The 19,901-nt window shown below is 29.3% G+C and overlaps 2 protein-coding genes across 3 annotated transcripts in view; both read left to right on the plus strand.

Moving 5' to 3' along the window:
- Window positions 1-319: 319 nt before the first annotated feature.
- LOC136083504 (histone-lysine N-methyltransferase SETMAR-like) lies at window positions 320-790 on the plus strand. Its single transcript, XM_065802906.1, has one exon. It carries the CDS (start codon window positions 320-322, stop codon window positions 788-790), a length of 471 nt encoding a protein of 156 aa, XP_065658978.1.
- Window positions 791-10,276: 9,486 nt separating this feature from the next.
- The window catches only part of LOC136084025 (uncharacterized), a 54,217-nt gene continuing 44,592 nt past the window's right edge, over window positions 10,277-19,901 (plus strand). For both annotated transcript variants that reach the window (XM_065804061.1, XM_065804060.1), the window contains exon 1: window positions 10,277-10,494. The gene's annotated coding sequence lies outside the window, so the exon portion shown is untranslated. The remainder of the gene's footprint in view (window positions 10,495-19,901) is intronic.

Raw genomic sequence — 19,901 nt, forward strand, 5'->3', positions numbered from 1 at the left:
GATAAAATTGAAGTCCTGACATTGATTAATCGTTACAATCAATGAAATCATTCACAACGCACTTAAAAAAAGAAAATTAACATCACGTTGGATACCCCACGAGTTAACCGATCAAAATCGCAAGAATAGAGTTGAGGCATGTAAGGAAAATTCAGCCCTTTTCAGAAACGGCCTATTGAGACTGTGTGATATTATTACAGGGGATTAGTCGTGGTTTTATTTGAGAAAAATTGGACACAAGTTGGCTAACGCTTGTTGGGTCGGTGAAGGTGAAAGTCCAAGAACTATAGTAAGATGCGACAGGTTTCAGCCAAAAAACATGTTCTACATCTTCTTCAAAACAACAGATGTTGTTCATTTGGGTTATTTTGAAAAAGGAGACACCATTGCTAGCGAATATTATATAAAAAGTTGTTTGAAACCTCATATATGCGAAATAAATAAGCAAAGACCTAAGACAGGCACTCAAAATTTCAAATTCCTCCATAATAACGCTCAACCCCATGTGACTAAAACCGTCACAAATTGTTTTAACCAATCTGGAATTACAATAATTCGCCATCCATCATACTCACTAGACTTAGCACCATCCGATTATTGGCTATTCGACTTGATAAAAAAAAATCTTGATGATACTGACGTCGAAGGTCAAAAAACTCGCATAACGAAGCTACTTCAAAGTATATCCAAAGAAGAGTATAAAAAAATGTTTGACAAATGGCTTGAAAGAATGCAACTTTGTATAGATAATGATGGACATTATTTTGAAAATTTAATAAAACAAAATTAACAAAAAATCCTTTTTTTTTTTTGATATAGGGGAGTTCTACGAACTTTCCTAACGACCTAAGTACCTATCAATTTTCTGTCTCAATCTCAATATACCTTCAATCAAAAATAAAAGTTAAATTTTTTTGATTAGTAAGTCAAAAAAACAGCTCAGTTTTTTTTTTCAGATATTTATATATACTTTTAGAATATGAAGTTTGGGAAGATATAGATCATAACCTTTTCTGTAATTCTTCTTAAAGTAAGCATGTTTACTTTTAAATTTTATTAAAAACGCCGATTTACTCTTATTGATTTCTTAATAGATATAAAAAATTATTATTTTTTAGTTTAACTTTATGGTTTAGCATCTAATAATATGTGGAAAATTTCAAAGTACGAAATAATATAGTTAAGGTAACAACGAATGTATCGACATTTATTTGTTACTAAGGACGTTGCAAGGATAGCGTGATGAGTAAAAATGTTTTGAATTTCAAACTAGCATAACTTTTAAAATATTCTGATTTGTTTAAAACAACTTTGGGGAATTCTTTTTAGTGTTGTTAAGTATCTTTGTTGCAAAAATTAAGTCATTTATAGATAGTGGGTTATTTTTTTGAATTTTTGTTGTTGTTTTGACACGGAATTACCCGAATCTGTTTTATGGCTTCGGTAATTAGATGTATTCGGATATATTATATGGATACGGTATTTATCCATCCATCGCCAAATGTTTTTCTTAATTCTCGTTAAAACGGCTTAGATTTTTTTTATTGTTAACATTATTAGTCCTAATGGTCTTTACAAAGACCACCGCCCAATATAGAATAGCATTTAATAGATTAGCTCTCTATTTCCAACCGTATCGAAAGGTTTTGCGGTCGGGGTCCAAATGCTTGACCTCTACGCAATGGTTGCCTACTACACTACAGTTGATTGCTAAAATTCAGGTCAGAAAGTTGAACCTATTCTAATGTTTTTTATCTTAGTAATTCACCTAAATATTGCTATATGTCCAAAAGTTGCGAATTACCTTTATCTTTGTTTTGCTAGAAATAGGTCTGAACATATTTACCGCGCCCGAATGTTTAGATGTATCTTTAACTTTTTTCTGTTTGGAATATGTCTAAATATTTTTACCGCGCCCGAATGTTTGGACGTATTTTTAACTTTTTTTGTTCGGAATACGTCTAGACGTACCCGTAATACTGCGTACAGAGATATGCTCACGAGCCGGCTCTGTTTATATATATATATATATATATATATATATATATATATATATATATATATATATATATATATATATATATATATATATATATATATATATATATATATAAACATATATATGGTACCTCAATGTTGGAAAAGTGTGTCAAGATTTAAGAAATTTTTTAAGAAAGCATTTGTTTGAGGGGGGAGGGGGCATCGTCAAGGGCCATCGTCAAGGTAAAAATATTGAGGAAAAAAAATGTTAGGAATTTTAATAATGCGCGAGTGAGGAATAAAAATTTTTTGTCACGTGTAAAAAGATTTATGATAAAAAACTGCATGTTGGAAAAGTGTGTCAAGATTTAAGAAAATGGCAAAGTGTGTCAAGATTAAAGAACACATTTTTTAAGATTTAAGAAACCATTTGAGGGGGCCATCGTTAAGTGGTAAAAATAGTGAGGAATAAAAAAATGTTAGGAATTTTAATAATGAAGAGTGAGGGGGCAATTAAAAAATTTTTTGTCACGTGTAAAAAAATTTATGATAAAAAACTGTATGAGACTGATGCGCGCGCAGATATAATATAGGTTATAAAAAAAATATTTATTCATATAAAAAAACTGTTACAACAAAAAAATATTACAATACAGATTTTTTTTCTTTTCTAAAAAAAGGGTAGTTCTTTTTCACAAAATTTTCAAACGTCATGTTTGGGTGAAATCGTTTCCCGATGGTGATATAGTGATTATAAATGTTAAGTTCTTCAACGAATGTTTTGTTATATTGTTCCGCAATCTCCAAGACAAAAAGTGCTTCTTCAGCTGTTAAATTGATTGTGTTTTTAACGAGACAATTGCAATTTCCACACATTGTATTAGTTAGCTAAAAAAATTACAATAAAATAAAGAATAAAAGCTGTAGAAAAAGTTGTAAAATAATGAAAAAACATACTGGAAGAGTTTGGCTTAGATAAAGTTAAAAAAAAATCATCTAATAACTCTACGTTCAACCAAGTAGTCATGGTATAGGTTCACAGTTTTATTTTTTTATTCACAATCTTATATTCATAATTTCATTTCAAAACTGTAAAAACAGTTCTTTTTAAACGGACCATGCTACTAACAGCGTTGATTAACTCTTGAGTTCTAGACAGTAATCTTCCCTTTCAAAGTTTTCAATAGTCTCTGAAGAAGAAGGTGATAATCGGGTGAGTTTGGGACACATTCATATTTTATGAAAAACCTGCAGATATTAAAAACATATCATTTTATATCTGCAGATTCTAAAAACATATCATTTAATATATGCAAATATTGAAAACATACCACAATTTTGATCCTAAATTAAAAAAATGCTTTTTTTAATTTAGGATCAAGAGGCGATTCAACTGGGTGATCAAACAATTAGAAACGACCCCGTTTTGTGGAAGATGGTTTTATCCAAAGTCGAAAGCAATCTAGTCATACTAAATGGACCACTTCAAAGTTCGGCAGTTTTTTTCTAGAAATTCTACAAACAAAAAAGTTTGTAACAAAGACATCTAAGTGTTATAAAATTTTACGCTGCTTCCTGAACGCCATTCTCTATTTAGCTTCAAGAAATTGAAGTTTTTGAGGTGTGTTAGTAGTTTATGTTCATAAAATAATTTTATTTTTGCTTGGAATACTAGATGAAACCTTCATATCAATATTATGTTCATATTTGTGTAGGTTCATCAAATATGATGGACGGGTATGATAATGGTAATTTATTAGCCACCCTTAACTGTTGGGAAACACAATAAGACATTTCAGTTCCATCTAGAAGAAGTTTCTCAACACCAAAAACAAGGAACAAGAATTCAAGCACACAATTTGAGCTGGAGAACTCAAAATGAATTCATTATACCATGTAGTGAAACTGTTTTTCCTGCTATTATTGGAGAGGTCCACACAGCAATTTATCTTTCCATTATTTTTGAAAGAATTTCAGATGTATCTTATACGGAACAAGTCACTTTCGTTCTTCGATATGTCCGCCCGTTTCGTTCTTCGATATGTCCGCCCGTTTCGTTCTTCGATATGTCCGCCCGTTTCGTTCTTCGATATGTCCGCCCGTTTCGTTCTTCGATATGTCCGCCTGACAACCAATAGATAGTAAAAGAGTATTTTCTGAAGATAGAAAATCTGGAGAAAAAAAGAGTTTTGACATTGCGAAGCTGATTATAGACGTTTTCAATAAAAATCAAATTAGTTTGAAGAACTGTAGGGGCCAGGGCTCTGATAACGAGGCTAATATGTCCGCTGTATACAATGGAACGCAGGCCATTATTATTGAGAAAAATCCTTAATTTTTTTTCATGCCTTTTAGTGCGCAGTCTCAATCTAACTGGCGTTCATTCTGCTGAATCCTCTACTGTAGCCAAAAACTATTTTGGCAACATCCAATCGTTGTATAACCATTTTAGTAGTAGCCCCATGAGGCAAATGGGCAGTCCCTTTACCGAAAGTCCCATACTAGATGGATTGCACTCATAAAGGCCGTTTAGCCATTGTCAAAACGAACAAAAGAAATACTGAAGTCTTTAAAACTTCTTGAAGAACATTATTTAGAAGATCATCAACTGACTTTAGTTAAAGCACTCAAAAAGTGGATTAAATCAATTGAATTCATTGTCTTGACTTCTTTCAGGTTTAAGTTTCTCCTATTGTAAACGATGTCTGCCTCCTTCTTTAATCAAAAACCAAATAATTTTTAAAGACTCTAATTGATGATCTTGACGGATTACGTTCTTCTTAGCCTCAAGTCCTCCAGGAAGCAAAACTGGTTGCATCTGGGTTAGCTTCGTTTTGGCTTCAAAATGATTTTATTAAGAAGAAGTTAAGGAAATCATTTCGCGGCAAGTCGATAAACACAGCCCACTTCCACGAAGACAAATCAAAGGCTTTTAAGGTGAACGTATTTAATGTTGCTCTTGACGTGCTACTCCAGCAGATAGGATAAAAAATGGGTACAGCTCAAAAGACGACGAATATGTTTTTGTTCATATGGTGTTCTCCATCTCCTTCTAGTGATGAAGAAAAACTTAGGCACAAAGAAAAATGCATAATCCTGGCAAATCTCTAAGTAAATGGTGTAACAGAAGCGAACTTGATCGAAGAAATTCTTTATCTCGATGTTCTGAAGCGATCAAATACTTTTGGACAAATAGAATCTCTTTCTTCTATCAAGTTGCTCAACAGAATCTACCAAAATGGTTTTCAACCATTATTTCCGTCAATTTGCATTTTGCTTCGCATTTTAAATACAATCTCGGTTTCAGCAGCTGAGTAGAGCGCTCTTTTCAGCTTGCTCTCATCAAATCCAAATTGCAGTCAACAATGACTGAAGAACGCCGTACTAACCTTATGGTGATTTCAATTGAAAACAGCCTTGCAAAGACTTTATCGTATGAAATTGCCATCTCTAGTTTCGCAATGAAGAAAGCCCGCAAAGTGAAATTAGTGTGATTTGATTAGTCTTCATTATTAACTCTATATTGATAAAATATATAATTCCATTCATTTAAAATTGTATTTGTATTTTCGTTCCATCATACACAACCAAGTTCAAATATAGTGTGTTTATGTGCAGCGATAGTTTATACAAAAATAATTATTGTTTTCATTAAATTGTAATGTGATAGTAGATATGCGGACAATAAAAAGTAAAACTCATGGTTAACTCAATATACCCAGGAATCCTAAGTTTGGAGCACCGAACAAAATATAATGCTGAGCACCACAAAGTTTCTGTGTGGACGTATGTACTTTAGTAGCCTGATGCTGGATGTAATCTATAGTATTTCTGTATTTTTTGAGGTTCAAGCAGAAAGTTGTAACTGCAAATTTGAGATGGGCGTATATAGATGGTGTAAAGCTTTTTTCATACTTTGGTGTCTCTGCTGATAAAGATGTGTTTTAAATTTCCAAGGATATTGTTGGCCTTGGCAGGAGCATTTTTGATTTGATTATCATACTTAAAATTGTTGGTAATTTGAACGGCTAGGTCCCAGCTAACAGGTCTTTTTTGGATGTCGTTGATTCAAGTTTTGCTCTACTGACTTTGCTGTTAACCTTATGCTTGTTCATTAATTAAACGTGTGGCAAAATGTTTGGTTAATGACCATGATAGTATTTGTAAAAAAGAGAAAGGAATGCGACCTTAAGAAGATGGGAAAGAGGCTCAATATTGGCGGAAAGAACAAATCCAATTACTTTTACAATGTGTTTTAAGACCCTGTCTAGAAGAGCAAGTCCAAATATGATATTAGTATTCCATACAAAGGAAATTAAAAAACTTATAAAAGTAGAGAATGGAATCAGAATTAGAAAAAGAGTGAGCACAATAAAGAGAAGCAAAGCAGATGTTCTCTTTCTTATCGATTGCATATATGATTTCCATGAGAATTCAGTAGTAAACGATAATCCAAGAAGACGTAAACAAAAATAGGACTCAGTGATAAATATGAGAATGTCGACAGTATTGCGCAAGTTTTTTGCAGTAAATAACTGAGTTTTGTTGAAGTTAAAATTAACGAGCCACTATAAGTACCAATCTATTACAGAAGTGAGATCAGAGTTGAGATCGACAACCTGCTCTAAGCAAACGAAAAGAGAAGACTTTTTGTCAAAACAGAGGCTTAGATATGTCAGGAGTAATAGCCTTTCAGTCACAGCAGTTAGCAAGTCAGCCGTTTAGTGAGAAGATCAAAAACCGTACTGATTGCCTGAAAGTATGCTATTTGACTCAGGATGGGATGTTAAAAATTTGTTGATCAACGACTCAAAGACTTTAGTAATACCAGAAAAAAGACAAATCGAATGATAGTTGATGGAGTCAGAAAGTTGTCTAGAGATTTTCAAAGTTCGAACCACAAATGCCATTTCCCAGATTTTACAAAAACAAGATTCAATCAAGCACTAAACAGTTTAGAGAGAATTGAAGAGAGTTCTGAAGAACAATTTTATAAGACTATGACAGGAATGTTTTCTGGACTACAAGCCGTAAAAGAGTTTATTTGAAAAATAACTTTAGCAACGGAAGCTGAAGTGATTTAAATGCCTAACAATGGTTAAACTATTTAATTGCAATGAATGATAGATGGAGTCAAAGGCCTGCCTTTGTTGATAATGCCGTTAAAAATTCTCCAAATGTCTCTAGGTTTTAGCTTCTAAGATAAGATACAGGATTTGATAGTAATGGAACTTAGTGTCACATATCTTATTACATTGGTGTCTTGCAATAATCAATATGCGTTTGTTCTCAAGAGAATTGTTCATTTAAAATAAATGAAAAAAAATGTTTATGATTAACGGCACAAGAATATGAAAAAAATGGAGAAGAGTAAGGCTTGACTTTGAACCAACTAGAAGGAGTATAATAGAGTCCGAAGCAGAAGAGCTAGATACAAGATTTATAAAGATTATGGTATGGTTGCAACCACCTAAAGCAGCAAGGAGAAACTAAGCACAAGCCAGGGTTAAAAACTCAATTCATGGAGTGAAGTTTTGTGATTAAGTTTGTCTAGATAACAAGATTGAGAAATGCAGAAGTTATTAGCTTTAGTTTTAGCAGGGTCAGAGGTGTTGGAACCAAGCCATTCAGTGCGATGAGAATTAAAGTCGTTAATAATAACAATCTTGTCGGAGAGGAAAAGAAAAAGGGCATGGTCAATTTGTTCAGAAATTACATCTACATAAGATTGCAGTCTTAAAAAAAAATTAGATCAATAAAGAATAAAGAAAAAGGTTATAGAGTGAAAATGGGTTAAGCAGAAGCAAGTAAAAGAATTGTGAAAGGAATGAAACCTGATTTCTCTGCATATTGATATATAAAATCTTGGTATATATAAAATTGTATGATTTATATATATATATATATATATATATATATATATATATATATATATATATATATATATATATATATATATATATATATATATATATATATATATATATATGTATATATTAGGGTGCATTGAAAAACAGAATTTTTTTAAAATTGCCTTGTAATAGCTCTAAATATATGCTATATAATAAAATATCACTGAATTAACAAAAACTTTCGAAATTAAAATATTTTTAGAGTTGCCTCTAGTCCCTTGAACATTTTAGAACCTCTAATATTCTGGGAAAAAAATATTCTTTAAAAGTAAATCAACCTGGTACTCAAAAGAAGCAAAGTTTTATAAAATGTTTGAAAATAATATTTGTTTTATGCAAAAAGTACTAATTTGACTTTTTTATTGCATAATAACTATGGTTTTTTAACTAAAAATAAAAAAAGTGCATTTTTACAGGTTTTTCCATTAAATTTTTTTTTTGTAAAGTTTTTTTATAAAACAGTTATTATTTTCGAACTTTTTATGAAATTTCATTTCTTTTGAGTACCAGGTTGATTTACTTTTGAAGAATTTTTTTTTTTCCCAGAATATTAGGGGCTCTAAAATGTTCAAGGGACTAGAGGCAACTCTAAAAATATTTTAATTTCGAAATTTTTTGTTAATTCAGTGATATTTTATTATATAGCATATATTTGGAGCTATTACAAGGCAATTTAAAAAAAATTCTGTTTTTCAATGCACCCTAATATATATACATATATTTATATATATATATATATATATATATATATATATATATATATATATATATATATATATATATATATATATATATATATATATATATATATATATATATATATATATATATATATATATATATATATATATATATATATATATATATATATATATGATATTATATAAAATCTTGATATATATTATATAAAACAATATAGAGTTATGGTGCCAATGGTATATGAATGGTAACGTAATGCGGAATATTGGTGCTATTTAGAAATCTTTAGGGGCATTTACATTCTAATAGCTTAATAGTATGCGATGTGGCTTTTTAAGTTATTCGATGACGTAGCCCTAATCTCATGTGGAAACATAACCTTAAAATATCGCTTAATGTGTTGGTTGGTGTTTACAGTTTTTTTTACAACTAGAAAAGTAAAATTTATTGTGATTTCTATTAGAGCATTTTTAAAGTTTATTATTTGATGTAGATAAGCAGAAATGTTACCTTATGTGATAATACTGAGTTTATCTGCTATCAGACTGTCTATTCCACATTAAGTAATTCAGGTATTCCACATTAGGAGAACAAAAATGCAGAAATGAACAAGGTAATATTATTTATAATAGTAACCACAGCAACTTTTTTACACTTTGCATTAAATAAGAAACTATTTTATAAAGAGTACTTTCCCTATTACATGTTGATAATACTAATCTTTATCTTTTTTTTCATTGTTTATGATATTTTTGCTAAAGTAAAAATGGCATTCCACAATCGGCACCTTTACTCTATATAAAGTAAAAATGGCATTCCACAATCGGCACCTTTACTCTATATAAAGTAAAAATGGCATTCCACAATCGGCACCTTTACTCTATATAAAGTATAAATGGCATTCCACAATCGGCACCTTTACTCTATATAAAGTAAAAATGGCATTCCACAATCGGCACCTTTACTCTATATAAAGTAAAAATGGCATTCCACAATCGGCACCTTTACTCTATATAAAGTAAAAATGGCATTCCACAATCGGCACCTTTACTCTATATAAAATAATATATAAAATATTTGTATAAAAGCAAATAGGCATAAGCACTGACACTTTTCAAATCTGCGCAATTTCATTACCTTAAAAACTGATTTTGATAAAAGTAGGTCAACCTGTTTTGATTTGGTTTTAACAAAGTTTTTTGTGAAGTCTTGTTTCGTGAAAGTGTTTTGGGTTAACCAAAGTATATAAATTTAACTTCTCAATAGTCATGTGATTTGTCTCTTGTTTATTTAACCTCTTTGGCATAGAATTCTTAGGTATGCCACCAAAGTATATCAAAAATTGCCTTAATATTAAGTTTAAACTAATCCAAAGCCAAGTAATAAAAATTAGCTGAATTATTTTTTTTGAAAAATAACGATTTACAAAAAAATTTCTTATAAAATAAATTTAAATCCTTCGCGGTAATGAGTTTTATTTAAGCACGTCGCGTTCAGAGCCATTGAGCATTAGGGATCATTTATAAATTATGCAACAATAAATTTGATTATTAAGCAAAACACATAAGAAACAAGTTTACCTTAGCAGAGCCTTTATCTGAATAAACACTATATATTGGCCATGAAGTTCAAATAATAATCAACACGCAAAAAGAGCAAACAATCTCCTATTTCTATTTTTTAGCGTTGTGTTATTTACGGACGTTCCCCAAAGAGTTAAATCTCGAATTAAATAAAAGGAAAGTACTCAACTAAAACTAAGAATTGAAACGTTTTGAGATTTGACCGTATTTTTGCAATTGTTTTTTTTTCTTTTTCCGCTTTATATTGAAAGGTTATATTCTTTATAAAGTTTGTTTGGTCATATTAACATTATACATATACATAGGAGTGTCACGCAAAGGTATATATTTTTTTCTAGAAACTGTTTTGTGATATTTATGCTTTAAAGAAAATTATTTTAACCCTAGGATTTTGCATAAGAACTTTGTTAAGGAAAAAGTGCGAGTAATTCCTGACTTACATAACGTTCTTGCTTTTCCAGATATTTAAAATTTTGAATAAAAGGTTCTGTTGGGGAAAAAAGTTCTGATATAACGTCATAACATTTTCCTCTGACTTATCAATTTTACTGAATACTTTTAGTTATAAAATAGATTTAGTTATAAAATAACTTACTACGTTTAAAATAGATAATGCCTACGGCTCACAACACCGCGCTCTCTTTTACAGAGGTCTTAAGTTAGAACTTTACGACTGAAAGATTGCTAAAATCTACTTAAAAACTGCATGTTTTTTATTTTTGACCCATTTTTTGAAAAATGTAAAACTTTTAAAAAGTAACTGTATTGCCAAAAATCTTTTATTGAATGAAATTTAATTTTAAATTATTATCTTACTTTTTTCTAATTTTTTTCCCATCTTATAAAGATGGTTCGAAAAGGAAAAAGGGGTCATGCCACAGAGCTTAGTGGTTAGTCAAAGACAAAATGTGGCGTTTTAATGCAGTGGTGTTTTAATTGTGATGTGGTAATCAGTGATGGTGATTTTCAATGTTGGGTAAGTGGTGATTCAAACGTAGTACTTTGGTGGTCAGTCAAAGAAAAATAGGTCTTGCAAAATAACCTCATTTATTAAGAAAGTTTATGTTATCTCATGTGTATGTAGCATATAGGGAAGAGTGGGGCACCATGATAAACTTGGTTGTTGCTTTGTAAAAAGTTTTTTCGATACGTTTCTTTTAGGTGGCTGATTGAACTTGCAGATTAAATTTATACCAATAAAATTTAATTCAATAATTACAAAATTATAACAGGTTCAACTTGTGAGATTATTTAAAGTAATTTAAAGCAGAAATTTGTAACTAGGTACCCCAACCATGGGATACCTTATTACAACCTATAAGCATCATTAAAAAAGTAAATAAAATGTATAAAACTTAAAGAAAAAGCAGATTTTAACTTGTAAAACAAAAAAATTAATAATCACTATAACCAAATAAATGCATCCAATGGTCCAAAATATCATTTTAGAAATCCATATAATATATCGTTGGAAATGTCGTTTTTTCGCATCAATAAATAATGGATTTTTTATCGAAAATGAATCTCCTAGTTTTATATTTAAATAAATATCTTAAAATTGTCTATAAATATGAGAAGAAATGATTTTAAGGATTGTTTATGACACAATGAAGTAATATAATAAATATGATATTTTATAAAATAATATTTCAAAAAGTTTCTAAGGGTTTCAAAAACAAAGCAAATATCTAGATAGAGATAAAGTGTCGTATTCTCCCTAGATTTAAAAACTTTTTCACAGTTTTGAGAATCAAAACCTGCAGCTTGCTAACAGTTTTTGTTTCAAAAAAGTGTTTCAGATTTTTTTAATACCATTCGTTAGAGACTTTGATTTGTTTGAAGACATGAAGAATTTTGGAAAATTAATGATGACTTTTATGAATGCTGATCTTGCTACCCTAAACACCTGGTTTGAATAAAACAAGTTATCATTGAATATAGAACTCATTTTGTATAAGGCCGATATAATCACTAAACGGTTTATAAATAAAGATTTCGTGGAAGGCCGATATAATAAATAAATATACCAAACTATCAAATAAAAGAAACTATCAAATAGAACACACAAAACTAAACCAATGATTTCTCAAAAAAACTACTCTACTTTTCATGTGTTTAAAGTAATCTAACATGCGGTCATATTGCGTGAAGAGTACAAATAAAGTAGTCCTAAAAGTAATGAAATTCTCTTTTATATATATATATCTGAGGAACAAGAGACCAAAAATTTTTTTACCCAAAATCTTTTAATGGGTTTAAACCGGGTAAATTTCTAGACAACTAGGCAGGAACATTAGGCACGTTTTTTTGTAGCCATGTTTTGACAACCTTCCTTGGTAGCAAGTTTCATTGTCGTGGAATATTAAATATACTAATTCTTAACTAATGTAAAACACATTGTTCTTTAAAGTTTTCAAATATTTCGCGGAATTAAATCGTCGTGATTGCACCTTAAATCATATTTATCTAACATTGTTTCAAGAATATGAATTTATTTTAAAGTTGTATTTGTATTCATGAAGTAAGTGATGTTTTGGCCATACTACGACACTTCATTCCCCATCTAGATATCGGCTTTAATGTTGAAACCCTGAGGAGGTTTTGAAAAATAATAATAACTTTTAAAAAGTACATTAGTTGGTGTATTAGCAGCATTTGTGCAGATAAGCCAGTTTCTGAAATAAATTACAAAAAAAACAAGACAAATAAGATTGACAGAAACTTTTATTAAAAAAGCTTAACTGATATTTGAAAAAAATCATCCTTGCATTCTATAGAGGTAAAACTATCACATGGGTTTATGGAAAAAGACCAGGTTTGTTGAAAAAAAAATACATGGTTTTTCACCGACTGAAATTGTTAAGAAAATGTTCTTTACATAATTTCTGCGCTCATTCTTCAATGTGAGGAAATGAATAGTTCTGTAAGTAGTGCCTAATTTTATTTAAGTGGTTAAACTTTAGTCATGACAAAACCTTTTACTAAAGAATCTTTTAGTATCTGATTGCCACTTTTAAATTTTAAAAATGGCAATCAGAAACTACAGCTCCATGTAAGGTAGGTGCTTGGTAAAGATTATTTTCGCATCATGCGGTGATTTAACAGCGTATCATTGTTGCGACGGTTTAAAACCGCTTATGAGCTAAAATTAACACGGACAACTCTATTTATAATGCGTGAGCTAACTCTATTTATATCGCGTCTTTTAACAGTTTTTTTATAGGTTCGACATGATCTTTTAACATTTTGGTTTAAGAGAATTTAGAATTACAAAGAACCTAAGTTCCCACCCGAACCCAGTTATCTTTAATTACTCTTTAACTTAAACCTGGTCCTTAACATTGCAATACACATGGGTATATATATATATATATATATATATATATATATATATATATATATATATATATATATATATATATATATATATATATATATATATATATATACACACACACAATTAAATTTGAAAAATAGCTCATAGTTTCACGCTTGATGCGTTCATCAGATGTTATAAACAACTATAACAACATCAAAAACTATATACAAAAATGCTATACAATATAATAGTTAATAAATACAATAAAATACAATAGTTAGTGTAGATGATGTTAAAGTTGCAGATAAGAAATTTGTTTTCGTAGCGACATTTTGATATCAATTCATTTCGTTTATTCATTAGTTTCATAGATGACGTAATGTTATGGTATTTTTCGGTAAAACAAAGTTTACATAACTTTCGTCCATGTTTAAATGGTTCCACTCTATTAATAATCTTCCATGTAAAAATAGGATTTAAAAATTCCTTTTTTTTTTCCATTTCCCAGATATATTTAAAAATTTCTGTGGTGTTAGCTTTACTTTTGTATTGAAAGAAGTTTTTATGTTTGTACCAACGATCTTTGAAGGTGCCCTCCGTTAAACCAACTTAATTTATTTGCATACGTAAGTTATATATTTACTAAAACACATACCTCGCAAAGGACATTGTGAAGGTTGCAAAGGGCATTGCATGAATTAGTTATATCACCAATATCATTAACTCATGCAATAAAAAAGTATTTTCTAATATTTTCAACACAATTGTTCAAACGTGTTACTGCCGGCAACCTTCACAATGTCCTTTGCAAGATATGTGTCCTATTAAATATACAGTTTACGTCTGCAAAGTGTTACCATCACCGCAGGATAGTGGTTTAAATGATATTGGTTTAACGGTGCACGCCTTTAAAGATCGCTGGTACAAACATAAAAACTCTTTTCAATACAAAAGTATTAAAAGGAGTTTTTATGTTTGTATCAGCACAGAACATTCTAAACATATATGGAAATAAAAAAAGGGATTTTTAAATCCTATTTTTACGTGGAAGATTATTGATAGGGACAAAATTTATGTAATCTTTGTTTAACCAAAAAATACCTTAAGTCTCTTTGAAACTATTGAATAAACGAAATGAATTAATATCAAAATGTCGCCACAAAAGCAAATTTCTTATTTGCGACTTTAAGCTGACGCAGTATTGTATTTTTGTGTAAACTTTTTGCTATTGTTATTGTTGTTTGTAAGTATAAGTTTGTATAGAGCTTTTTCCCTGTTTTTTCGTACAAGAACGCAATAAAAGTCTTAATTTTAATTAGTTTAGCGTTATACTTTCCTCCGTAAAAATTGGGACAATGGCAGCCCTATCTATATAATATAGTGTTTCTAGTTTCGCTCGATTTTTATTTGTCTTAGCATTTAGTTAACGATGAAAAAGACCAAAAAATTTATGTTGTAAGATTTTTTTCAGTAACAGTAAGCACCAGAGAATGAAAGTCAAGTAAAACTTACCAATTACTAAAAATAAAGAGTTCATCTTAAACTACAAAAGCATTTATTATTGTGCTTTAGAATTAGTAAGTTTAGTAACAAAGAGGAGCATTATTTTACGTATTTATTATTGTGTTCATGAATTAGTGACTCGTAAAACATTTCTTAATCATGGTCATTATCAATTATGCTACCAAAAAATGCATAAGAGCATAGTAATAACAGAATGTTCCAATAATGTTCCCTTTTATTAATAAACTTTTGTTAAACAGAGAGGAGACAGACTGGGTTTTAAAAAAAAAGTTAAAATAAATTATTATAGTCTTAACTTAAGTTATTGTTTTTAATAACAATGACAAAAAATATATTTATATATATTAGCACAAAATAGCTTTAGCACAATTAACCATTAAAATAAAAGGCTTTTTTATGTTTCCGCTAAACAAAATTATTTTTACCACAATAGTTTAGAATTCCAGTTTCTTCATAACTGTTGACTTATGATTAACATACTAAATTTCTTGTTATTTAAATTTACTAAATTAAATCCATGCTTTAACAGTAAGCAAACTAATAAAGCTATGACAACTAAAAAAAAAGAACACAATTATGTTGGAAATTAATATATATATATATATATATATATATATATATATATATATAAAATCATTTAATTTTAGGATGATTATAATCAATTATAAGAAAGTTCAATAAAATTTGATTCGTAATAAAAATTGTAGTGACTAATATATCTAACAAATCTGATAATATTCTAATTAATAAGAGTCATACAAATTATTAATAAAAAAGTTATTATAAAGCGTGTACACGAAATAAATGTGAAATTAGAAAAACAACTTAAAAAAAAGTACTCCTCAATTTTTATTTCGAACCAAGTAATAATTTTAATACAATAGTATAAAAGATCAAACATAAAAAAAAAATTAGTTATTCCTATGGGAATCTAATAAAAGTTTGAGCTTTTGCTTTAGTGTTACCCATAAGCTTGCGCACAGAATAAGAATCAAAACCATTATTCTTTTTATACCATTCCGTAGCTAGTTTATAATAATGAATTGAAGCTAAATCAGACCAGAACACAGGTCTGTTATTGTGTGATTTAATGAGAGGTAAAAGGCGTTTTTGTAAACACTCTTTAACATATATTTGACAAGAAAGTGTGGACTGAGAAATATAAGGTGCTGATTTTTTGCCACAACTGCAAATAGCTTGCCAAATCAAAGCTTTTTCAGCGATCTTGTCATGTTTTGTGTATTTAAATTTCTTATCTGCTTTTCCTCCCTAAAATTTACTTTATTACACATAAAAACATACTTATCATAAACTATCAATTAACAACATTTGAAAATAAATTTGTGTACTTTTCTTTAACCGCGCCACCTCGTTGGATTGCAGGCAAAAGTAATAAAAAGATTTGGTTACCAGATCTTTTTATAACTTTTACTTTTTAATTTTTAGTTATAGTCAAAGCATTCTCTAAGTTTTTTTTTAAACTTCCTAAGTAAATAGAAAACTATAACACACCCTGGTCTAACGTTATGATTGTTACCAAGGTTGCCTACATGCAGTATGATGCCTTACATGAGTAAGGCATCATATTGCATGCTTCTCAATTTGCTTTGGTTATTTCTAAGAAAGCAAGACACTGCTCCTTAATTTTAACATATGCACCAGCAGCATAATGCTGATATAGTTTCTTGCCATAAGTTATTGAATAGAAAATTTGTCTTACTGAATTTCCATAATTTATAACTGAGATAATTTAACATGATTTCTAACCAATGTTGCATGTTCAGGGTTGCGCACCAAAAGAATAAACCTCAGAATCTAAGTTAACTGAAGTTCTTAATATAACTTCTAAATGACATTTTGGGTAAGTAACTTCCTCGGATGACAGTGAGCATCATCTTCTCTTACGAATATAACTGCAACTGACACTAACTATAGTTTGCAAATAAAACATCAAATTATGTAAGCAACGCTGATTGCTATATTGTTGCTTTCTAAAATTTACTGCTGCAAGTGGGTCAGAGATATACAATTGATAATGTTAAGGGAACATCTTGATCTGGCTTAAGATTACCTACACAATAAAAAAACTTGACCACATATTTTAAAACATGGTGGCCAATGATTCATAAGTTAAATCACATTATCAGTAAATTAAGCAAAACAAAGACAAATATTATAAATTCTAATACATTTAAAAAAATTTATATTGGAGTTATGATATATAAAACTTCCTGTAAATCTTGTAAGATTTGGAAGCTTGCGGAAATAAAGAAAATGGAAGCAAAACAGCTTTTCTATTATGGTAATATTAAAAATGTGTTTTATCAAGAAATTATTCAGCACAACGATGCTGACAGATCTGATTCTTTTCTCCTAAATAATTGCAACCTAGAATAGTATCAGTTCTTGCTATACAGTACATTCTTCCTTGTCTAGCAGCATTTTGCCTTGCCCTCGCCTTGGCCTTGGTCTTGGCCTTGAAAATTTTGGCCTTGGCCTTGAATTCTTTGGTCTATGCCTTTAAAGAACAATACATAAAATTAAAAAATTTTAAGATTTTTATTCTATATATATATGTACATTTGTTTTCGGTTTTCATATATATCTCATAAATCATCCAGGTCTTATTTTAAAAATCCGGAAAATTGTTTTAGTAAAATATCCGAAAAAATTCCGGAATATATTTTTCCTTATATTCCATTTAATTTTGCTTTTAGATGAGTTGTTTCCAATTTTTTTCAAACTTTTATAAGTTTTTGTATTAGTGATGAGAGAAAAAGCTTCAAAATAATTATATTACAAAAATATACACCTAAACTTCTATGTATGGAAAACATTTTGGATATCAAGAAACTTAATGTTGAAAAAAAAATCCGGAATTCCGGAAATATCCGGAAAAAGTTAATCCCTGATATCTACAAGTATATTTTATTTATGAATTAGAATTCAGAGCATAACCTTGGTCTATTTTTACAACATGTGGTTTTATTGTCACAGTACTTGCTACCTATAGTTTTGTTAATAATTGGCCTTAACGTAAGGCCTAAATTTAAGTCTTTGGTATAGAAAATGTTTGTGTAGGCCTTGGCCTTGAAACTATTATTCTTGGTCTTAACTTTAAAACTCTTGACATCGGCCTTGTCCTTGGCCTGGTAAATTTTGGTCTTGGTCTTGGCCTCGGTCATGTAACATGTAGCCTTAGTCTTAGCTTTGGCCTTGCTACTTTTGGCCTTGTTAACAAATCTGCATCTAACCATGATATAAATTACTTTCAACTCGTCTAACCATAACGTTCTAATTAAGGTATAAATTAAATTCTTCTTTCCGAGCAGCATTTCTTAGATTTTCAATATCGGAAGACAAAATTTGGCTAATTTTACAAACTTCAAGTTTTATATAGAACAAGACCTTTATAAAATATTATAGCAGTTTCACGATTTTTTTTCAAAACTGTCCAAATGCAGTTTTTCTACCTTCACTTTGGCTACAAAAATTATTGGCTGTATCTATGATGTTCAATTCATCAGTTTTTTTTGGTGTATATATTTAACAGCATGCACCAGTTTAACCGTGCTTGGTTCATGGTGCTTCTTAATCAAGTTTTTATTCTTTGTAGTGTGCTGAAAGCTCTCTCGCTGGGTAGCGTTTGTTGCTGGTATCAGAAGGATAAGTTTTATTAACTTCCTGATTTCTGATGATGATTCATTTTAACTTCATTTGCTTCTCTGTAAGACACAAAAATAATGTTATATTAGCATACGTATTGTAATGCATACGTTAGTCAATTTGAGATACACTGCATAATAAATATTAAATAAATAACAATAAGCTTTATAGAAAATTCATTTATATCTTGCCTGAAAAAATTATGCACTTTTTAATAAGTGCCTAATTGTTTAGTTGTGATTTTATGCACAACTTGTAATTGTTCCTGCAGTCTTGAAGCATTGAAATCCGTTGCATATAAAGCAAGAACTACTTTATTTATTGAATTATCTTCAGATGAAAAATTTATAAGTACTAATTATATCTTTTAAAGCATTAAATATCCTTGTTGTTCAAATCTAGATTGAAAACTGTCAATTGTAATTTCTATGGCTTCAAATTTAAATATTAAATTCATGAAAATTAAAACTCTAAATAAAAAAAGAAAAATACAAATTTATTTAAAAAAATCGCCTTACATGAAGAAAACAACTTTTTATAAGTTGTAGCTAGTTTAGTACCACATTCTTACAAATTCTATACAACGAGTTCAATTCAAAAGGTAACGTAAAATCTACAACCATTTACTAAAGTTTACAATTATTTGCAGCATTTTTATTTTAATTATTTGTTCAATTGCAAAATATTTTTATATAGTTATTTTGCAATTGAAGAAAGGCATGTATGCAATGTTTGCAATTCTTCAATGCAATTGAAGAATTGCAAAATATTTTTATATAGTTATTTTTGCAATTGAAGAAAGGCATAATACGGTTTGATATTGCGTTATCTTAACACTATATTCAATATAATAATGCTTTATAACAAGTTTTTCCGAATTTTCTGTAACTGGTATACACTTGACGTTTTTTGAAATGCAACAAGCACATAATGAAAGTCCGTTCAGCTAATGAGATCTAAAGAACTTAAATTTTATGGTTTTTCTTTAAATTAAGTGAGACATTATAAACTCTATGTGTAATTTTAATATGTATTAAAGTATCAACAGTAAATTTAAAGATGCATAAGTTATAATTATATAAAATTCAGTACCAATTGGTTACTAACTAGAATCCAAGTAATCTTTATCTTAAAATAACAAAAAAATAATAATAAACTATAATTACCTATAATTACCTTATAATTACCTAGGTTGAGATCCAAAACAAAATTATATAG

This window comes from Hydra vulgaris, chromosome 08, assembly GCF_038396675.1.
Source record: "Hydra vulgaris chromosome 08, alternate assembly HydraT2T_AEP".
Taxonomy (NCBI): domain Eukaryota; kingdom Metazoa; phylum Cnidaria; class Hydrozoa; order Anthoathecata; family Hydridae; genus Hydra; species Hydra vulgaris.